The sequence below is a fragment of the Pan troglodytes genome, chromosome 1, assembly GCF_028858775.2.
Source record: "Pan troglodytes isolate AG18354 chromosome 1, NHGRI_mPanTro3-v2.0_pri, whole genome shotgun sequence".
Classification (NCBI taxonomy): Eukaryota; Metazoa; Chordata; class Mammalia; order Primates; family Hominidae; genus Pan; species Pan troglodytes.
Window position 1 is genome coordinate 28,466,353 of NC_072398.2, and position 19,808 is coordinate 28,486,160.

The following is a 19,808-nucleotide window of genomic DNA, read 5'->3' on the forward strand; positions in this document are numbered from 1 at the left end:
TGTGCACTGTACATGTATGCATAGTAAGCATAGTAAGTATGCTTACTTTTTAGAAAGTATAATTGTATTGTTTAAGTAGATTAGACCTTTACTATACATGTATTCATTTTGTGTTTACTATGTTTTGATGATAAGGTTTTATGATGTAAAATTGCATAAGTGATCTGTGACTCTGGTGTGTAGGCTTTTTATGCAAGAAGAAAAAAATGTAAATTATATATTATTAGTAAGCAATTTAAAAGTATTGTCAAGATAAATTTGAAGGAAACATGTAAACTCATTTCTTTTCCTCAATGAAGGCTTTTAAATATAAAATAATCTTTTGTTAAAACACACATTTTTGAAGTCAAGTCTTTGTTCTTTCCATTTTATTTTACAGATTTTTAAAATCTCATTTTGTCCATTTTTTCCTTTCTCTCTCTTAAGGAAAAATACTTTATGTCTTCCTAGATTTTTTTCTTCCAACTCTGTAAAAGAGCAGCTCTAATGTTATGAAACCATTTTAGAAAATTATTATAAAGATTTTTTTAAAAAGTCTAGTTTCCTTTATAATTTCTAGAGGAATCAAAACATGACAGTACATTGGTACTGACCTGCGAACAAATTTGGATGTGATTTTGCTTATTATACCAGTTGACGTTCCCCTTCTGGCATGTGCAAATGCACCCGTTTCATGGGATGGTGAAGCAGGTGGCCCATTATAAGCAGCGCTGCGTCGCTCCCGGAGCTGTTCACCATGGAAAGTGCTTCGGCTTGAGCTCCCTCGGGGAAAACGGGTCCGGTCTGGAGTCGCAGTACTAATACTGTGAGCAGATGGGGAAGCAGCAGGCACTCTCTGGGTTGTACTGCTGGGACAAATTAAGATATATCATTCAGAATAATGACAAGAAAACCTTTCACTCAAGCTAAAAACTTGAAACAAATAGCTATGGCTACTTCTTTTGGCCCTACTTTATTTGTTCACATTAGAGATGTGAGACATGGGTTTGGAGTAAAATTTCAGTTTGAAATTAGGTACCTTTTGTTTGGTCACTAAAAATCAAGAAATGACTGAAACAGGGACACAAAGATAAATACTTTTCAGTATCAGGAATGCCAAACCAGGAGTACTGCAAATATTTTTTTAATATTCTCCTGAAACCACTTAGCAATGTTGAACACAAATTTTATTGTTTATTAAAAAGGCTTTGAATAAAATAATTTCCTATTTCTAATTTAGGCCTCAGTGATGCTACAATACCACATGGCACCACCAATATGCCTAACAAATCTAACAGAGGGTTAAAATGTTCAGATGTACTGAATTTGGGAAATCTTAAAATAGAAAAATACTAGAAAAACAATTATACAATTTTATATCTGAACAGGCTCTTTGAGTTCATCAGTTTCATTGACAGGAAAACTGAAGCCTGGTTTTATTAAGAACAAGGAATTGAGCCTGATCATTATCTGCGGGTCTCAACTCACAGTCTAGTGTTTGTTCGTATGGTTTAAATAATAAAAAAATCAATTTACCTAAATGACAAATTAAACAGCAATTTTTAACTTTATAGACGGATGTAAAATCAAATCCTTAAAAAAATTCCTCTAGAAAATGATTTAAGTTATATGCAACATTTCCAATAACAGAAAGTTTATGTTACAATTCAATTTTTCCTCCATAACAAACACTGAATCTTATTAGAAAGGTCTTAATGTGATGGTGACTATCATGTATTTTCACATGGTGCTATATTTTTAGAAACTCTTAACGAACAAAATGAGATGTAACCAACACATTACCCAGGCCGGTAAGCTTCAGAGCCGTCTTTAATGGTTGGCAGTGTGACTTTAATAGGATGACCAGAAGTGGACATGGACTTCTGGTGGCGGGGTCGTGCTGAGGGGACAGCAGAGGCCACAGAAGAGCCTGCAGAAGATATGCTACTCACAGACATCTCCGTAAGGCTTGCACCATAAAGCAGTTGAGAAGACCATGGAAAAAAAGAGGAAAAATTGTGGTTTACTAAAATTTAAGAACTATATTTTAAAAAATCTAAACTGACTAACACCTTTCATGACTGAAACATTTGAAAGAAACTAACATTAGTGGCATTATTAATGACTAACAAAACAATTAATATTCTTATGAAAAGTATACAGGGTGAATTTATCACTATCATCTATGAAAAAAATCTCACACACACTATGTATGTAAATGTGAGAAAGTACAAAATTATTTTTGTGGATATACGATAGTTTCAGATAAAATTATTATGACTGGAGTCATTTTTTACTTCCCCAAAGTCACAGTTTGGTGTGATATGTTGCTGTAGTTCATTGTCCATTATTCATACAATCAGAATTGATAATTATACCAAAAATATTATCTCTGGATTCATCAAAACACTTTTAGATCATATTATGAGTCAATAGGTTAACTGTTGCAGATTAACGGAGCTGCAGCTTAAAATTTAGTATAGGAAAAATCATAAGTCTGAAATCAATTTCCAATTATCTTATGTCCAAAGAAGATACATTTTTCTTTGTATGCCTTACAATAGCACTTACTTTACATTCTTATTAAGTGAGAAGAAACAAATGTGAGAATGGGTTGTACACACTACTGAAATGACTGAAGGTGGTACTAAGAAAATAATTTCATTAGAATAGGCTCCATGTCTTTGTACTATATTGATGAGTAGTCCTTGTGACTCATGATAGAAAGAAGACACATCTTTTAAGTAATAAAAATGATATGATTTATTATTATTTGAAATAAAACACTTTAAAAATTATGTGGTTCTGAATGATGAGAAATAAGATGGTCACATTTTTTTCAGAGGGAGGAAAATAAAGCCTTTATTGAGATACAGCAATGACTTGATGGGAAGTGAAAGGGAAGGAGACAGCAGGTGCATAAGAGAATAAGATTCAAATTATGAAGATGAAATTAGGATGGTATGATCTGCTTTGTTATAGAAAAATATTTACTATCAGATTTTACTCAGAAATTGGCAGGTAAAGAGATTTGTTTCTTGTTTTCTCTAAATGTTTTCCCATCCTTCTATCCTGGTACAGGAAAGATGTCTTACTAAGAACGGTTGGTTGCAATCTTACTATTTCATGTAATAACTGCTTTTCTCCTGACCCATTCGGCTGCAGGCATTTCAGCAAGGGCACTAACACAGAACAACAGCAAAGGTATTACTACTTGGCACTGTGGCATTTACCTGCTGTCTTTTCCATTCTGCAATGCTGTGTATCGATCTGTGGTCCTTTCACAAACATATGTATTCCTTCTTGCCATGCTACCTCCAGAATACACATTGTTCTTCAAGAATAAAAAAAAAGCAATTAAAAAATAATAAATATATTTGGGAAAGCCAAAGAAATGTATTTAGGCTGACTTTGAGAAAAATCCACAGAATTTTAATTGATCAGAATCTTATATTAACAAGATTATCCCCTGCCTCTCTCTAATTTAGATTTCAGAAGTAAAAGACAAAGCATCAAAAATGAACTCATTACAGTTTTAGCTTATCCTCCTATAATAGCAGCCAGCAGTTTGGAAGCAATAGGAGAGCTGGGTTTCTATTCACTCCCTCCTTTGTGAGCTGGTGGTAGAGAAAGGGCAGGAGCAGAGGTGTGAGCAGCTCTAAGTAACAAGGAGTGCAAGCCAACTCCACACTAAGTATCATCACCAACAGGAGCCTCGGGCAGTGAAGATGGCATGCCCACTCAGAAGCCTGTGGGCTGCCTTTCTTCACCTGCTTGGGAAACTCTCTCAACCACCAGGAATATTAAGCAGACTAAATGCCCCAGGATCAAAGGCATGTCCAGCTGAGGCCACCAACAGTGGTGTGTGCAGTGCCACCCTGAAGATATTTCCTCGAGTCTCAGGTTTGAGCTAGAAGGCAGGCCAAGTCTGAGGAGCCTTGGAGAGAAGAGAGAAAATAAGCAAAAAGGGATAGGCAGGTAATTCTCCTTACCATGCACACAACCTTTGACCTGTAACCCACTGTTGTGCCTGCCAAATCCTTGACTACTCACCAGTAATAAAATATACAGAAATGATTTTCAATGTGGATATAATACTCTTCTGTTTAATCCTTACCCAACAGAACAAAAATTTTTGCTACTTTTGACTAACCCAGCATTTAAAATATATAAGCAACCTAAACATTGTTGAATCATGAGGGTTACAAACTTAATAGATACTTGCTTGAATTCACTTTGAAGAAGGAAAAAAACTCATATAAACAAAACTGAATACAGATTTAAAATTTTTCAGTAGTGCAGGTTCCTAGATGGAAGGAATTTTGCCACCAGTTATATAAAAAGCATATGCTAAAAACTATAAAAGTATGGTAGCAAAACAGGCTAAGATTATTAAAATGTTTAGGTAAGACTTGGAACATGTAGGCCAATTGTGATGGCTCATGCCTGTAATCCTAACACTTTGGGAGGCCTAGGAGGGCAGATCATTTGAGGCTAGGAGTTCAAGACCAGCCTAGGCAACATGGCAAAACCCCATCTCCACAAAAAATACAAAAAAATCAGCTGAGTGTGATGGCACACACCTGTAGTCCCAGCTACTCGAGAGTCTTAAGTGGGAGGATTACCTGAGCCCAAGAAGTTGAGAAGAATACAGTGAGCTGTGATTGCATCACTGCACTCCAGCCTGGGCAACAGAGTGAAACCGTGTCCCAAAAAAAAAAAAAAAAAAAAAAGACTTGGTCCATGTTATTAAGGCAAAGAAAATTGATTCGATTATGCAGACCCATTATGAAACTAACTTACACAAAAGTTCTCAAAAAACTAGAAATGTCATCCGTATTTCACAGTTTGAAAGAAATTGTTTCATTACCTGCTTTCCCATTTAACATGTCATTAACATCTATCCACATTTTACAGCTGTAGCCTATGCAACTGTACAGACATACCATATTTTATTTTAATCAATAAATTCCTAATTTTTGAACACTTAAATTATTTCCTACTTTACTCTTAGAAGCTACTAATATTTAATTCCCTAGAAATTAACTGGAAATTTGAAATCTAGAGGACAAATCTTAGAAATACGTAATAGGAAACAGGAAAAACACCCTGGGCAATTATTAAAACTGCAAAGGATTACTGAAAAGCTGTAAAATCACCCCATGGGCACCAAATGTACCAATATAAAAATATTTGCTTTTGATAATCTCATAATTTTGGCCAAACTGTCATATGAATAACTTAATTCCTTGTCAAATCATGCTACCATACATCTTCTAGAAGCCTCTAAAATGTTTCTGGCTATTCTCAATGACATTTCTTTCCTTTTCAAAGGCTGATGGTGAATGGGATCTCTCCTTCCAAGCTGTGCCTCTGAATTTGTGCTCCTCCCACTCTACCTCCCTTGCCTTGGGGCTTCAATGCCAGTGACATTCAGGTATGGCAACCATCAGTTGTATTTCCCCAAGGAAATTTAAGATACAATTATGCAAAAGTTATGGAAACACAGTGTCACTGCTTCCATTTGTCATACATTCATATAAAACTAACTTTTATAGCTGACTTTCCTAGTTCAAATAAAAAAGATCTAGTAATCACTAAGCAGGTAAGGTTCTTTCTGCTGAGGATTTGGGAATTAGGTGGAAAACTACCCTTGCAGACTCTTAAACTGTAGTTTGGTAACTTCCCCAATGTGGAAACCAACCATGTAAACAACTTTTTGGGGGTTCTTTCACAGTAAAGTGATATTTTATATAATTATACCATAAGTTTATATACAGTATTTTATACTTACTATAGCATTCTAAATCTTTTTGAGTTTTCCTAAAAGAAATCTCTTCTTCCCCTTATTTTTTACAATGTTGTTTCTTTTTTTTTTTAATTTTTAAATCTTATTTTATAAGTTCCAGGGTACATGTGCAGGATGTGCAGGTTACATAGGTAAATGTGTGCCATGGTGGTTTGCTGCACCTATCAACCTGTCACCTAGGTATTAAGCCCAGCATGCAATAGCTATTTTTCCTAATGCTCTCCTGCGACCTCCGCCCTCCTCTGAAAGGCCCCAGTGTGTGTTGTTCCCCTCTCTGTGTCCATGTGTTCTCATTATTCGGCTGTCACTTATAAGTGAGAACATGTGGTGTTGGTTTTCTGTTCCTGCATTAGTTTGCTGAGGATAATGGCTTCTGGCTTCATCCATGTTCCTGCAAAGGACATGATCTCATTCCTTTTTATGGCTGCATAGTAGTCTGTGGTGTATATGTACCACATTTTCTTTACCCAGTCTATCATTGATGGGCATTTGGGTTGATTCCATGTCTTTGCTATTGTTAATAGTGCTGCAATGAACATAAGTGTGCATGAACCTTTATAACAGAATGATTTATATTCCTTTGGGTATATACCTAGTAATGGGATTGCTGGATCAAATGATATTTCCAGTTCTAAATCTTTGAGGAATCACCACCCTGTCTTCCACAATGGTTGAACTAATTTACATTCCCACCAACAGTGTAAAAGTGTTTCTCTGAAACCTTGCCAGCATCTGTTGTTTCTCGACTTTTTAATAATCACCATTCTGACTGGCATGAGATGGTATCTCATTATGGTTTTGATTTGCATTTCTCTAATGATTAGTGATGTTGACCTTTTTTTCTTGTTTGTTGGCCATGTGTATGTCTTCTTTTGAGAAATGTCTGTTTATGTCCTTTGTCCACTTTTTAATGGGGTTCTTTTTTTCTTGTAAATTTGCTTAAGTTCCTTGTAGATTCTGGATGTTAGACCTTTGTCAGATGGATAGATTGCAAAAATTTTCTTCCATTCTGTAGGTTGTCTGTTCACTCTGATGACAGTTTATTTTGCTATGCAGAAGATCTTTAGTTTAATTAGATCCCATTTGTCAATTTTTGCTTCTGTTGCAATTCCTTTTGGCGATTTCATCATACAATCTTTGCCCATGCCTGTGTCCTGAGTGGTATTGCCTAGATTTTCTTCTAGGGATTTTATAGTTTTGGATTTTACATTTAAGTCTTTACTCCATCTTGAGTTAATTTTTGTATAAGGTATAAGGAAAGGGTCCAGTTTCAATTTTCTGCATATGGCTAGCTAGTTCTCCCAGCACAATTTGTTAAAATAGGGATTCCTTTCCCCATTGCTTGTTTTTGTAAAGTTTGTTGAAGATGAGATGGTTGTAGATGCAAGTTTTATTTCTGAGTTCTCTATTCTGTTCCATTGGTCTACATGCCTGTTTTTGTACCAATACCATGCTGTTTTGGTTACTGTAGCCTTGTAGTACAGTTTTATGTCAGATAGCATGATGCCTCTGGCTTTGTTTTTGCTTAGGATTATCTTGGCTATACGAGCCCTTTTTTGGTTCCATATGAATTTTAAAATAGTTTTTTTCTATTTCTGTGAAGAATGTCAATGGTGGTTTAATGGGAATAGCATTGAATTTATAAGTTGCTTTGGCAGTATGGTCATTTTGACAATATTGATTCTTCCTATCCATGAACATGGAATGTTTTTCCATCTTCTTTGGTCCTCTGATTTTCTTGAGCAGTGGTTGTAGTTCTCCTTGAAGAGGTCCCTCACTTCCATTGCTAGCTGTATTCCTAGGTATTTTATTTTCTTTGTGGCAATTGTAAATGGAAGTTCATTCATGATTTGGCTCTCTGCTTGCCTGCTGTTCATGTAAAGGAATGCTTGTGATTTCTGCACATTGATTTTGTATCCTGAGACTTTGATATAGTTGCTTATCAGCTTAAGAAGCTTTTGGGTTGAGATGATAGGATTTTCTAGATACAGGATCCTGTCATCTGCAAACCAAGACAATTTGACTTCCTCTCTTCCTATCTAAATGCCCTTTATTTCTTTCTCTTGCCTGATTGCCCTGGCCAGAACTTCCAATACTATGTTGTATAAGAGTGGTGAGGGAAGGCATCCTTGTCTTGTGCCAGTTTTCAAGGGGGAATGCTTCCAGCTTTTGCCCATTCAGTATGATATTGGCTGTGGGTTTGTCATATATGCCTCTTACTATTTTTAAGGAACTCAGAATATGTTCCTTCAATACCTAGTTTATTGAGAACATGAAGGGATGTTGAATTTTATCGAAGGCTTTTTCTGTGTCTATTGGGATAATCATGTGGTTTTTGTCTTTAGTCCTGTTTATGTGACTGATTACATTTATTGATTCACGTATGTTGAACCAGCCTTGCATCCTGGGGATGAAGCCAACTTGATCGCAGTGGATAAGCTTTTTGATGTGCTGCTGGATTCAGTTTGCCAGTATTTTATTGAGGATTTTTGCATCGATGTTCATCAGGGATATTGACCTGAAGTTTTTTGTTGTCTGCTAGATTTTGGTATCAGGATGATGTTGGCCTCACAGAATGAGTCAGGGAGGAGTCCCTCCTTTTCAATTGTTTGGAATAGTTTCAGAAGAAATGGTTTCAGCTCCTCTTTGTACCTCTATTAGAATTCAGCTGTAAATCCATCTGGTCCTGGGCTATTTTTGGTTGGTAGGTGATTTATTACTGCCTCAATTTAAGAACTTGTTATTGGTCTATTCAGGGATTCAAGCTATTCCTTTCAGTCTTGGGAGGGTGTATGTGTCCAGAAATTTATCCATTTCTTCTAGATTTTCCAGTTTATTTGCATAGAGGTGTTTTTAGTATTCTCTGATGGTTGTTTGTATTTCTGTGGGGTCAATGGTGGCATCCTCCTTATCATTTGATTGTGCTTATTTAAATCTTCTCTCTTTTCTTCTTTATTAGTCTACCTAGTGGTCTGTTTTATTTATATTTTCAAAAACCAGCTTCTGGATTATTGATTTTTTGAAGAGTTTTTCATGTCTCTATCTCCTTCAGTTCAGCTCTGAGCTTGGCTATTTCTTGTCTGCTAGCTCAGGGGTTTGTTTGCTCTTGGTTCTCTAGTTCTTTTAGTTTTGATGTTAGGGTGTTGATTTGAGATCTTTCTAGCTTTTTGATGTGGTATTTAGTGCTATAAATTTCCCTCTTACCACTACTTTAGCTGTGTCCCAGAAATTCTGGTACATTGCCTTTTTGGTCTCATTAGTTTCAAAGAATTTCTTGATTTCTGCCTTAATTTCATTATTTACCCAGAAGTCATTCAGGAGCAGGTCATTCAATTTCCATGTAATTATGTGGTTTTGAGTGTGTTTCTTAATCTTGAGTTCTAATTTGATTGTCCTGTGGTCTGGGAGACTGTTATGATTTCAGTTCTTTTGCCTTTGCTGAGGAGTGTTTTACTTCCAATTATGTGATCAATTTTAGAGTAAATGCCACATGGCACCAAGAAAAATGTATATTCTGTTGTTCTGGGGTAGAGAGTTCTGCAGATATCTATCAGGTCCACTTGGTCCAGAGCTGAGTTCAAGTCCTGAGTATCTTGTTAATTTTCTGTCTCGATGATCTGTCTAATACTGACAGTGGGGTATTAAAGTCTTCCACTATTATTGTGTGTGTGTAGGGGGGTCTAAGTCTCTTTGTAGGTCTTTAAGAACTTGTTTTATGAATCTGGGTCCTTCTATATTGGGTGCACGTATATTTAGGATAGTTAGCTCTTCATGTTGAATTGAACCTTTTACCATTATGTAATGCCCTTCTTGGTCTTTTCTGACCTTTGTTGGTTTAAAGTCTATTTTGTCAGAAACTAGGATTGCAACCCCTGCTTTTTTCTGCTTTCCATTTGCTTGGTAAAGTTTCCTCCATCCCTTTATTTTGAGCCTATGTGTGTCTCTGCACGTGAGATATGTCTCTTGAATACAGCACACTGATGGATCTTGTCTTTACCCAGCTTGCCATTCTGTGTCTTTTAATTGGGGTATTCAGCTCATTTACATTTAAGGTTAATATTGTTATGTGTTAATTTGATCCTGTCATCATAATGCTGGGTGGCCAATTTTGCAGACTTGTTAACGTAGTTGCTTCATAGTGTCATCGGTCTGTGTACTTCAGTGTGTTTTTGTAATGGCTGGTAACAAATTTTCCTATCCATGTTTAGTACTTCCTTCAGGAGCTCTTGCAAGGCAGGCCTGGTGGTGGCAAAATCCCTCAGCATTTGCTTGTCTGAAAAGGATTTTACTTCTTCATTTTTGAAGCTTAGTTTGACCAGATATGAAATTCTGGGTTGGAAATTTTCTTTAAGAATGTAGAATATTGGCCCCCAATCTCTTTTGGCTTGCAGGGTTTACACTGACAGGTCCACTGTTAGTCTAATAGACTTCCCTTTGTAGGTGACCTGGCCTTTCTCTCTGGTTGGCCTTAACATTTTTTCCTTCATTTTGACCTTGGAGAATCTGATGATTATGTGTCTTGGGGTTGATCTTGTGGAGTATCTTATTGGGGTCCTCCATATTTTCTGAATCTGAATGTTGGCCTGTCTTGCTAGATTGGGGAAGTTCTCCTGGATGATATCCTGAAGTGTGTTTTCCAACTTGGTTCCAGTCTCCCTGTCTCTTTTAAGTACTCCAATCAGTCCTTTTACATAGTCCCATGTTTCTTGGAGGTTTTGTTCATTCATTTTCATCCTTTTTTCTCTAATCTTGACTGCCTGCCTCATTTCACCAAGATAGTCTTCAAACTGATAGTCTCTCTTCCACTTGGTCTATTCAGCTGTTGCTACTTGTGTTTGCATCGTGCTGTGTTTTTCGGCTCCATCAGGTCATTAAGCTCCTCTCTAAACTGGTTATTCTAGTTAACAACTCCTGTAATCTTTCATCACGGTTCTTAGCTTCTTTGCATTGGGTTTGAACATAATCCTTTAGCTCAGCAAAGTTCATTATTACCCACTTTCTGAAGCCTACTTCTGTCAGTTCATCCATCTCAGCTTCAGCCAGTTCTGTTCCCTTGCTGGAGAGGTGTTGCAATTATTTGGAGAAGAGGCATTCTTCTTTTGGGATTTTCAGCATTTTCGTGTTGGTTTTTCCTCATTTTCATGGATTTATGTACCTTTGATCTTTGAGGCTGTTGACCTTTGGATGGGGTTTTTGTGGGGTCTTTTTTGATGTACTTGTCGTTGCTTTCTGTTTGTCTTTCTTCTAACACTCAGGCCCCTCTTCCGCAGGTCTGCTGCAGTTTTCTGGGGGTCCACTCCAGACCGTTTGCCTGGGTATCACCAGTGGAGGCTGCAGAACAGCAGACTGCTGTCTGCTCTTTCCTCTGGAAGCTTCGTCCCAGAGGGGCAGCAACCTGATGCCAGCTGGAACTCTCCTGTATGAGTTGTCTACTAACCCCACTTGGGAGGTCTCACCCAGACAAAAAGCACAGTATCACGGACGTCCTTAAGGAAGCAGTCTGGCTGCCCATTGGTGGAGCTGGTGATCTGTGCTCAGGGAATCGCCCTCATTCTGAACGCCCAGACTCTTCAGAGTCAGCAGGTAGGACTGCTTAACCTGAGACCACAGCTGCCCCTCCCCCCAGGTGCTCTGTCTCAGGGAGATGAGAGTTCTGTCTGTAAGACCCTGTCTGGAGTTGCTGGGATTCCTGCAGGGAGGCCCTGCCTGGTGACGAGGGATGGATCCAGGTCCCACCTAAAGAAGCAGTCTGGCCATGATCTGCCACAGCTGCTATGCTGTGCTGTGGGGGAATACAGCCCAGTCCAAACCATGCAGCCTCCCTAACACTGGCAGGGGAAAATCACTGACTAGAGCTGCAGTAATGGCGGTTGCCCCCAACACTGGGAACTTGGTCATCTTAGGCAGACTCCAGGCTGCTGTGCTGGCCAGTGGGGATTCCAAGTCAGTGGCTCTTAGCTTGCGGGGGATCCATGGGAGGGAGACCCACTGAGTGAGGCTGCTTGGCTCCCTGGCTTCAGCCCCCTTTCCACGGGAGTGGACAAATCTCTTGCCTTTCTGGAGTTTCGAGAGCCACCAGATTATGTAAAAACTCCTGCAGTTCAGTCCTGTCCAAACGGCTGCTGACAGGGGCAGCTGCCATGGGTCTGCCCAGTTTTGTGCTTGGGACCCAGGGCTCTGGTGGTGTAGGCTCACAGGGAATCTCCCGATCCATGAGTTGCAAAAATCTGTGGGAAAAGCGTAGTGCCCCAGGAAGGCAGCACACTCCCTCACTGCCTCTCTTGGCTCGGGGAGGGAGGTCCCTTTGCCCAGTGCAGCTCCTGGGTGAACCGCCCACCCCCACCCCTGCCACTTTTCCTTGCTTTTCTTGGGTTACACCAATCACCTAGTTAGTTCTAATGAAAGAACCTGGGTACTTCAGTTGGAAGGGCAGAAATCACTCGCCTTTTGCGTTCCTCTCGGTGGGAGATGCAGACAGGCATTGTTTCTACTCAGCCATCTTTGGCCCTTCCTTCTTCCCTTTATTTTGTAAAAAAATTGATTAATACTTTTCTTAGCGTTCATGTCTTAGTCTGTTTGGGCTGCTATAAAAAAATATCATAAACTGGCTGGCTTATAAACAACAGAAATTTATTTCTCACAGTTCTAGAGGCTGTGAGATCAAGATCAAGGTGCAGAGATACTCAGCATGTGAAGGCCCGCTTCCTAGATGGCCATCTTTTTGTTGTGATTTCACACAGTAGAAGGGTAGAACAAGCTCCCTTGGGCCTCTTTTGTAAGGGCACTAATCCCATTCGTGAGGGCCCTCATGACCTAATCACCTCCTAAAGGCCCTGCCTTCTAATACTACCACCTTTAGGGTTAGAATTTTAACATGTGAATTTTGGCAGAGGGTGCAGGGGGCACTAAGATTCATACCACAGTGGTTTACATCATTTTATATTTTGTACTGCTCACACATATGATAGATAATATGGAAAATGCCTTTACAAGTTTTATTGTTTTCTTGATTCAAAAACAGCACAACATATTTGTGTCTTCAAAACTCAACACTTAGCTCCCAAGTTTCTAGGCTAGTCAAGGGTTTTCCCTGAACTCCCACATATAATTTTTGGATGGGAATTTCTAGAAGGAAAATATTAAGTTTGTTTTTCCTGCACCTTACTTACAAATAGTAATACTCTGCAACAGTTTGAATGTGTCTCCTGAAGTTCCTGTGTTAGAAGCTTGATCCCCAATGCAAAAGTGTTGGGAGGTGTGGCTGATAAGAGGTGATTAGGCTCTAGTCTCACAAAGGAATTCTTGTGAAAGTGCGTTAGTTATCTGAGAGTGGCTTTGTTATAAAAAGCATATTTGGCCCCCTCTTATTTTCTTGCATGTGCCCTCTTGACCTCCATGCCACAGGATGATGCAGCAAGAATGCCCTCACCAGAAGTTGGCATCTTGATACTGAACTACCCAGCCTCCAGAGTTGTAAGAAATAAATTTCTTTTCTTTATAAAGTATCCATTATGTGGTATTCTGTTATAGCAACACAAAATGAACTAAGAGAGACTCCTTTCATTTCTAGTCTGTGATGGTTGTGGGTGATGAACAATAAAACAGATGACTCAGATAACTAACCAAAACATTTATCCAACCATTATTCTATTTAACTATTTAACTCAAAACTCTCCCCATGCTATCAACTGGCCAGTTTTAAAGATCATCTGCCAGTATCATCCTTCAGTCAAGATACTAAACTAATATTAAATAATACTGTCAATAGAATCATACTTATAAGCAAGAGCTTTTACTATTGACTAAGACAATTCTGATTTTATAAACGTTAAATGTACTATCACCTATTAATTACCTATGGATGTTATGGGCACTATTTCTTTTTCCATCAGAAAGCAAGGGACCATTTCATGCCATTTGAATGGATTTAATGTTTTCCATTATATTCTACTGACACTGGTAAAAATGTTCATTTGTTCAGGCAATATTTTACACTATTACAGGGCTTGAATTGTAAATGCTCAAGTACTTTCTAAAAATTACCTCAAAGAAAAGGTATTAAAGCTGTGTGTTTTGGCTTTAAAGCAGTGATTAGCAAACTTTTTCTGTAAAGAGTCATATAGTCAACATTTTAGGTTTTGTGGGCCACACCATCAATGTCACCAATAGACAAGACAATGCAAATTGAAAACAAATGGAAACTTTTTTTTTCTTTTTGCCCTTCAGATTGGCAAAAATGTTAAAGATTGATAATATCCTGTTGATGAGTTTGTGGAGAAATAACTACTCTCTAAATTATCCCAACCATTTGGAAAATTACTTTGGTAGCATTTATTAAAAATTTAAATGTATATATTCCAAGGATATACACATAGTCAAGTATACTAAGACACATCAGAGCTGAGGTTTTAGGTGAGGTGAGTGCCAGTGGGGATGGGGCTGCACAGACCAAGGGTGACTGTGTCATGGACTGAGGAGCATGAGGAGCCTGCCTCTTTGCCACTGAGGTTAAAAAGAAGTCACACAGACCCAGACATGGAACTTTTGAGAATGCCTCTAATAGAAGTATACCAATAACGTAAATGTATAAGGATGTGCACTCTGGAGAATGAAAAACTCTGAACACTTCACCAAAAGAAAGGTTGAATAAATTATATCTATCTGTTAATACCAATGAAATAATATGCATCTATTAAAAAGATCTTGATGTTCCGACCTAGAAGGACCCCCAAACTATTATAAGTGAAATAAATTAAAATGTTACATAGTATGATCTCATTTTTATAAAAAAGTAAAATAAAATAATGCTCTGTGTACATATACATTCACTTATTTATTTTTATTTTTATTTTTTTGACAGGGTCTCTCACTCTGTCACCCAGGCTGGAGCACAGTGGTACAACCATAGCTCATAGCTCATTGCAGCCTCAAACTCCAGGGCTCAAGTCATCCTCCCTCCTCAGCCTTCCAGGTAGCTGGAACTATAGGCATGCTGGAACTAGCCTGGAACTACACCAGGCTAATTTTAAAATATTTTGTAGAAATCAAGTTGCACTAGGTTGCCCAGGCTGGTCTCAAACTCCTGGCCTCAAGCAAGCCTTCCTCCATGGCCTGCAAAAGTGCTGGGATTACAGTCATGAGCCACTGCACCCAGCCTATGTTTTCTTTAATGAAGGAAAACCTATAGAAGAATTCATCCTAAATGATTAGCACTAGTTATAATTAGGAGTTCAGACTAAAAGGAAATGGATAGGGAAGAGGAGATGATTAATTTTACTTTAGAAACTCCTATAGTGCTAAAATTAAACAAAATATATTACTTTGGTTTCTCAAACTACCAAAATTAAAACAGTAAATAACAATATATTATAGTATTATGTGGCTAAGAACAGAATTTCTCTATCAAAATCTTTTTGCTTATGTTTTTTAAAAAAAATGATAAATAAGTGTGACATATTTAATTTGAATTTAAACTAATTTCTTAATTTTTATGCCTTCTTTAATAAATATGCTTTGAATACACACTGTATGCTTCAGCACTAATGACTGTGAGAAAGCTGCTGTGTCAATATACAACAGATTATAAATTTGGGGAGATAAGGTTTATATGGGAAAACAACAGTGAATGAAACAAGACAGCATATAAACAGCTAAGAGCTAAATGACAGGATAAGCAATTGAAAAAGCTGATGGGTTTTGGAGTATTTGGCCATAAAAGATTCTGTCCAGGAGACAAGACTTGAAATGATCTATGGAAATGGAATTTTCATAATGTAAGGGGAATGTTTAGGCAAGGGCACTACATAAAGACAGGCATGGAGATAGACAAAGCTGAGTATGTTCATGGAAAAATAAGACTCAGTTCAGTCAAATGACAGGTTAATATTAAATGGTAGAAAGTACGGGACCAATTATTTCTTTCTGCTATGTGGGGTGATTACACTGGAAACTGTCCTCTAAGGCAAATAGTGGCTTCTGTAGCAAAAAAAAAAAAAAAAATTTTAAGCCCCATTATAGTTCAATCATTTCTAAACAGATCAGGTAGAAGCTAAGTGGTTTTATCCATCAATTCTTGAAGTGGTTATGCACATCTGTTCCACAGACTAAAAGGTGATAATCTAATCATATCATACATACATATTCAAATATACATAACCATATTCAAAAGAGGTAAGGCTCCAGTGGACTACATAAAATAATGGGTATTAGGGAGTTGAAGCCACTTGGAATTTTGCGCATTTTGGTATCTTATCTTGCATTTGCTATTTAAAGTAATTTTTTTCTCTCCTGTCCACAGGCTGAGGTTTTTTTTTTTTTCCTTCTGCTGGTTTAAAGGTTTTAATTCTTTGTTCTTACATTGTTCACCCTTAAGTTCCTGAACTCATGTTTGCTGCTTACTGCTAATGATTTCTTTCTTTCTTTCTTTCTTTTGTTTTTTGAGATGGAGTTTCACTGTTGCCCAGGCTGCAGTGCAATGGCATGATCTTGGCTCACTGCAACCTCTGCCTCCCAGGTTCCAGAGATTCTCCTGCCTCAGCCTCCCAAGTAGCTGGGATTACAGGTGTGCACCACCATGCCCAGCTAATTTTATATTTTTAGTAGAAACAGGGTTTTATCATGTTAGTCAGGCTGGTCTCAAACCCCTGACCTCAAGTGATCCAGTCACCTCGTCCTCCCAAAGTGCTGGGATTACAGGTGTGAGCCACTGCGCCTGGCCTCTTAACTGCTAATGATTTCTTAAACTTACTCCTATCATCTGCCTAACAAGGCATGTGTTTGTTTATATTTCTTTAATCTCCACCTCTATCCTTATGCCCTGGATACTATTCAGAGTTTTGATTCTGAATTTTCATTATTTTCCTCTTTTTGCTTATGTTACTACATACAATACTTTAGTAAGTTGATTACTTTCAACTCCTATATATTTTACAGCAACATTCTAGATTCATTTCTCTTCCTGTAAGAATGCTTCCTCCAACTAAGGTGTTTTCAAATGGTCACCGTGTAGTAAAACAGTTGAGACATTTTATGCCAAAGAACATGGTTTTTGTACCTTCATATTTAAATGACAACATGGCTAGATAAAATTTCTGGGCTCAATGAGCTTTTCTTTCAATACTTTAAAAATATGTTTCCCTTTATCTTACTGTATCCATGTTGCTATTGATAAACCTAAGGTCAATCTGAATCTTGTTCCTTTTTTTTTTTTTTTAAACGGAGTCTCGCTCTGCTGCCCAGGCTGGAGTGCAATGGTGCAATCTCAGCTCACTGCAAGCTCCACCTCCCGGGTTCAAGCTATTCTCCTGCCTCAGCCTCCCGAGTAGCTGGGACTACAGAATCTTGTTCCTTTTAAGGTCGTCTGCGCTGACTCTGGAATCTTTAAAATATTCTTCATCTTTTTTTTGGTATCTATAAATTCTATTTTAAGAGTCCAGGAATAGGTTTTCTTTCTGGCTTCTATTTGTCACTCTGGGTCTTTTCAAAATGAAATCTTCCCTCTTTATTTTTTGTTATTATTTCTTTAACTATTTCTCCTCCTTCATTTTGCTCCCTTTCCTTTCAAAACACCTATTATCTGAATGTTACCAACTCTATTTCTACATTTCGTATATCTTAGTTTTCTTTTATATTTTCTTATCTCTATTCTTTCCTGCTGCCTTATGGGAGAGCATCTCAAACCTTCTTCTAGTTCCCATTATATAATTTCTACAGTTTGCTGTTTTAAGTGAATAATGTGAGGCAACTTTATAAATTAATTATTTAACTGAGTCTGCCTTCATTAAACAGCTTATTTGTAAATAAAAATGAAATGTGCCAATATAATATTAAATAAACATTATAAAAAGGAAAATGAAGCAGGAAAGTTTAATGTACCATTTTGTGTTGAGGTTAAGTGTTAACGCATGCAAAAAAGAATTCTTTTTTGTTGTTTTTAACTTGCATTTATGAGAAGTGTGGTCCCTTTTGCATGTTCTTTAAATTATAATTCCCTTTAAAATTTTCAATCATTTAAAAAAATGAAAGATAAAAATTTTACACATAACCCTAAAACAAGTTATTACAATAAATTGCAATATACCAGAGTATTTACTCACACTTGGAATAGTTGAAGATTTTTTCCTCTCTGGCCCTACAAGAGGGCTTGCAGTCATCTCGCTTTTTGATCCAACTGTTGTGCTGCCAAGTTTTCGAGCCACATCTTTGTCCCACTCCTCTTTCTGTTCACTTTCCACACTGTTAGCCTGAGGTCTTTTGGTATATGATACAGCAGGAGGAATGGATGGACCAGCTATAATTTTTTTAAAAATAGCATAATGAGCTGAAAAACAACTGATCTACTTTCTGCTCACAAACAAAAACTCTGTATTAAAATTATCCATATTTGCATGCTTTAAACTCTGAACGAAGATTAAATTTTGATTTCAAAAATCAGGTCAGTCCCTGCAAAAGGGATTATATTTATAATTCAGTAATATAAGTCTGTGAGGACTAGATAACACAAGCACATAGAGACGTGAATGTACAATGCTTTAAAAACACAAGTTTGGGAAGAACCCGTGTGTTGCTTCACTTATTTGACTTTTTCCCCTACCATGATCACTGAAACGCCGCTGCTTCTGATTTGCTGAGATACTTCTCTGGACCTTCAGGTGAGCAGGGGACTGAAGAGTGCTGTTGTTTAAGTCACTACTGGGCCGGGACCTCTGACACAAGTTTCCACTGGATAACGATTCACCAACTTCAAACTATAAGAAGAAAAACCACAAGGATTTTAAAGCAAAAAAAAAAAAAAAGTTTGCACAAACACTGCACTCTTGATTTTCTAAATGACTTAAAGCTATACAAGAAGTAATCCAAACTGAAAAAACAGTGTAGTATTGGGCCTAGAACTTTAAGTTGGCAAGCAGGAAAAGGGGTGAACTGGATAGAATACGCTTTAGTGACTACCATAATCTTGTATTATCTTGTACAAATCCTTAGTTTAGTCAAAATACGAAATAACAGCTACCAATTACTGAATGGGTTATTATAGACTAGGCACTGTGCTAAATAAGCTCTTTCTATATGTCACTTTATTTAATCATCACAACAAACCTGTGATGTATTAACCTACACTTTATAGATGGAAAAACTGAGGTTAAAAAAGTTAAGGGGCATCACTGAGATTCAAACTTACAATAAAATCTAAAATTTTAAATATACACACATGTATATACACATATGTATGCATATAAACATACATATAGATTTGTTTGGTTTTCTCCACATTTGCAAAAAAAAAATCTGGTTTACTGTTTCTGATCAGGAAATTATATCTGTTTAGAACTCAGCATGGTAAACTGTAGGTTGACACACTATCCCTCTCTCTGTAACATACAAGTTGTTTGCTGCCAGCAAACTTTTGTTGGAATCACTGGCATCCCAATAGGAAATCTAAATTCATATATAGATAATACTAATGATAAATCACAGAGCAATACCGATGATAATAAACAGCTAATGCAGAGCACATAATAATCCACTAGAAACTGTTTCAAGTTTTTAAGCACATAATAATCCACTAGAAGCTGTTCCGAGTTTATAAGTACTCATTCATTTAACATTTTCAATGATTCTAAAAGATAAGCACATTATTGCCCTCATTTTATAGATAAGAAAACTGAGGCACAGAAAATTAATTGCCTTAGTTGCATAGTTAGTGGTTGTGCTGGGGTAGGGCAGGGGTGGGGGTGCTTAGATCCAGTGAAGCTGGCTCCAAAGTTCAGGCTCTTACTACTTACCAGTAGCCTCATTCGTTTGTATTTGATACAATTCATACTTCATTTAAATTCATGCGTGGCATGGTTATATACTTATAAAATTAGTGCTTCTTTTATATTTAAATTAACAGGAAAATTAAAGACTTCGGGAGTGTACTTTAAAATCTAAGTAGAAACAGTTCAGTTCAAAGCCTTTAGAAATAACCATTTGTACTATTTCCCACTTAAAATTCTCTTGACTTGGCTTCTTTGATACCACA

General features: G+C 37.3%; 1 protein-coding gene across 10 annotated transcripts in view; it reads right to left on the reverse strand.

Annotated features, from left to right (window-relative positions):
• The window catches only part of MARK1 (microtubule affinity regulating kinase 1), a 136,037-nt gene that overhangs the window by 9,987 nt on the left and 106,242 nt on the right, over window positions 1-19,808 (reverse strand). For 5 of the 10 annotated variants that reach the window (XM_016939088.4, XM_016939077.4, XM_063791688.1 and 2 more), the window contains 5 exons: window positions 18,381-18,534; window positions 17,884-18,077; window positions 3,213-3,313; window positions 1,783-1,947; window positions 594-845 (listed from right to left, as the gene is read on the reverse strand). In XM_016939088.4, coding sequence (XP_016794577.3) covers window positions 594-845; window positions 1,783-1,947; window positions 3,213-3,313; window positions 17,884-18,077; window positions 18,381-18,534 — 866 coding nt within the window. Of the gene's footprint in view, window positions 1-593; window positions 849-1,782; window positions 1,948-3,212; window positions 3,314-17,883; window positions 18,078-18,380; window positions 18,535-19,808 lie in introns of all 10 variants that reach the window. The other 5 variants (XM_016939080.4, XM_009441515.5, XM_016939098.4 and 2 more) reach the window with 1 other exon arrangement.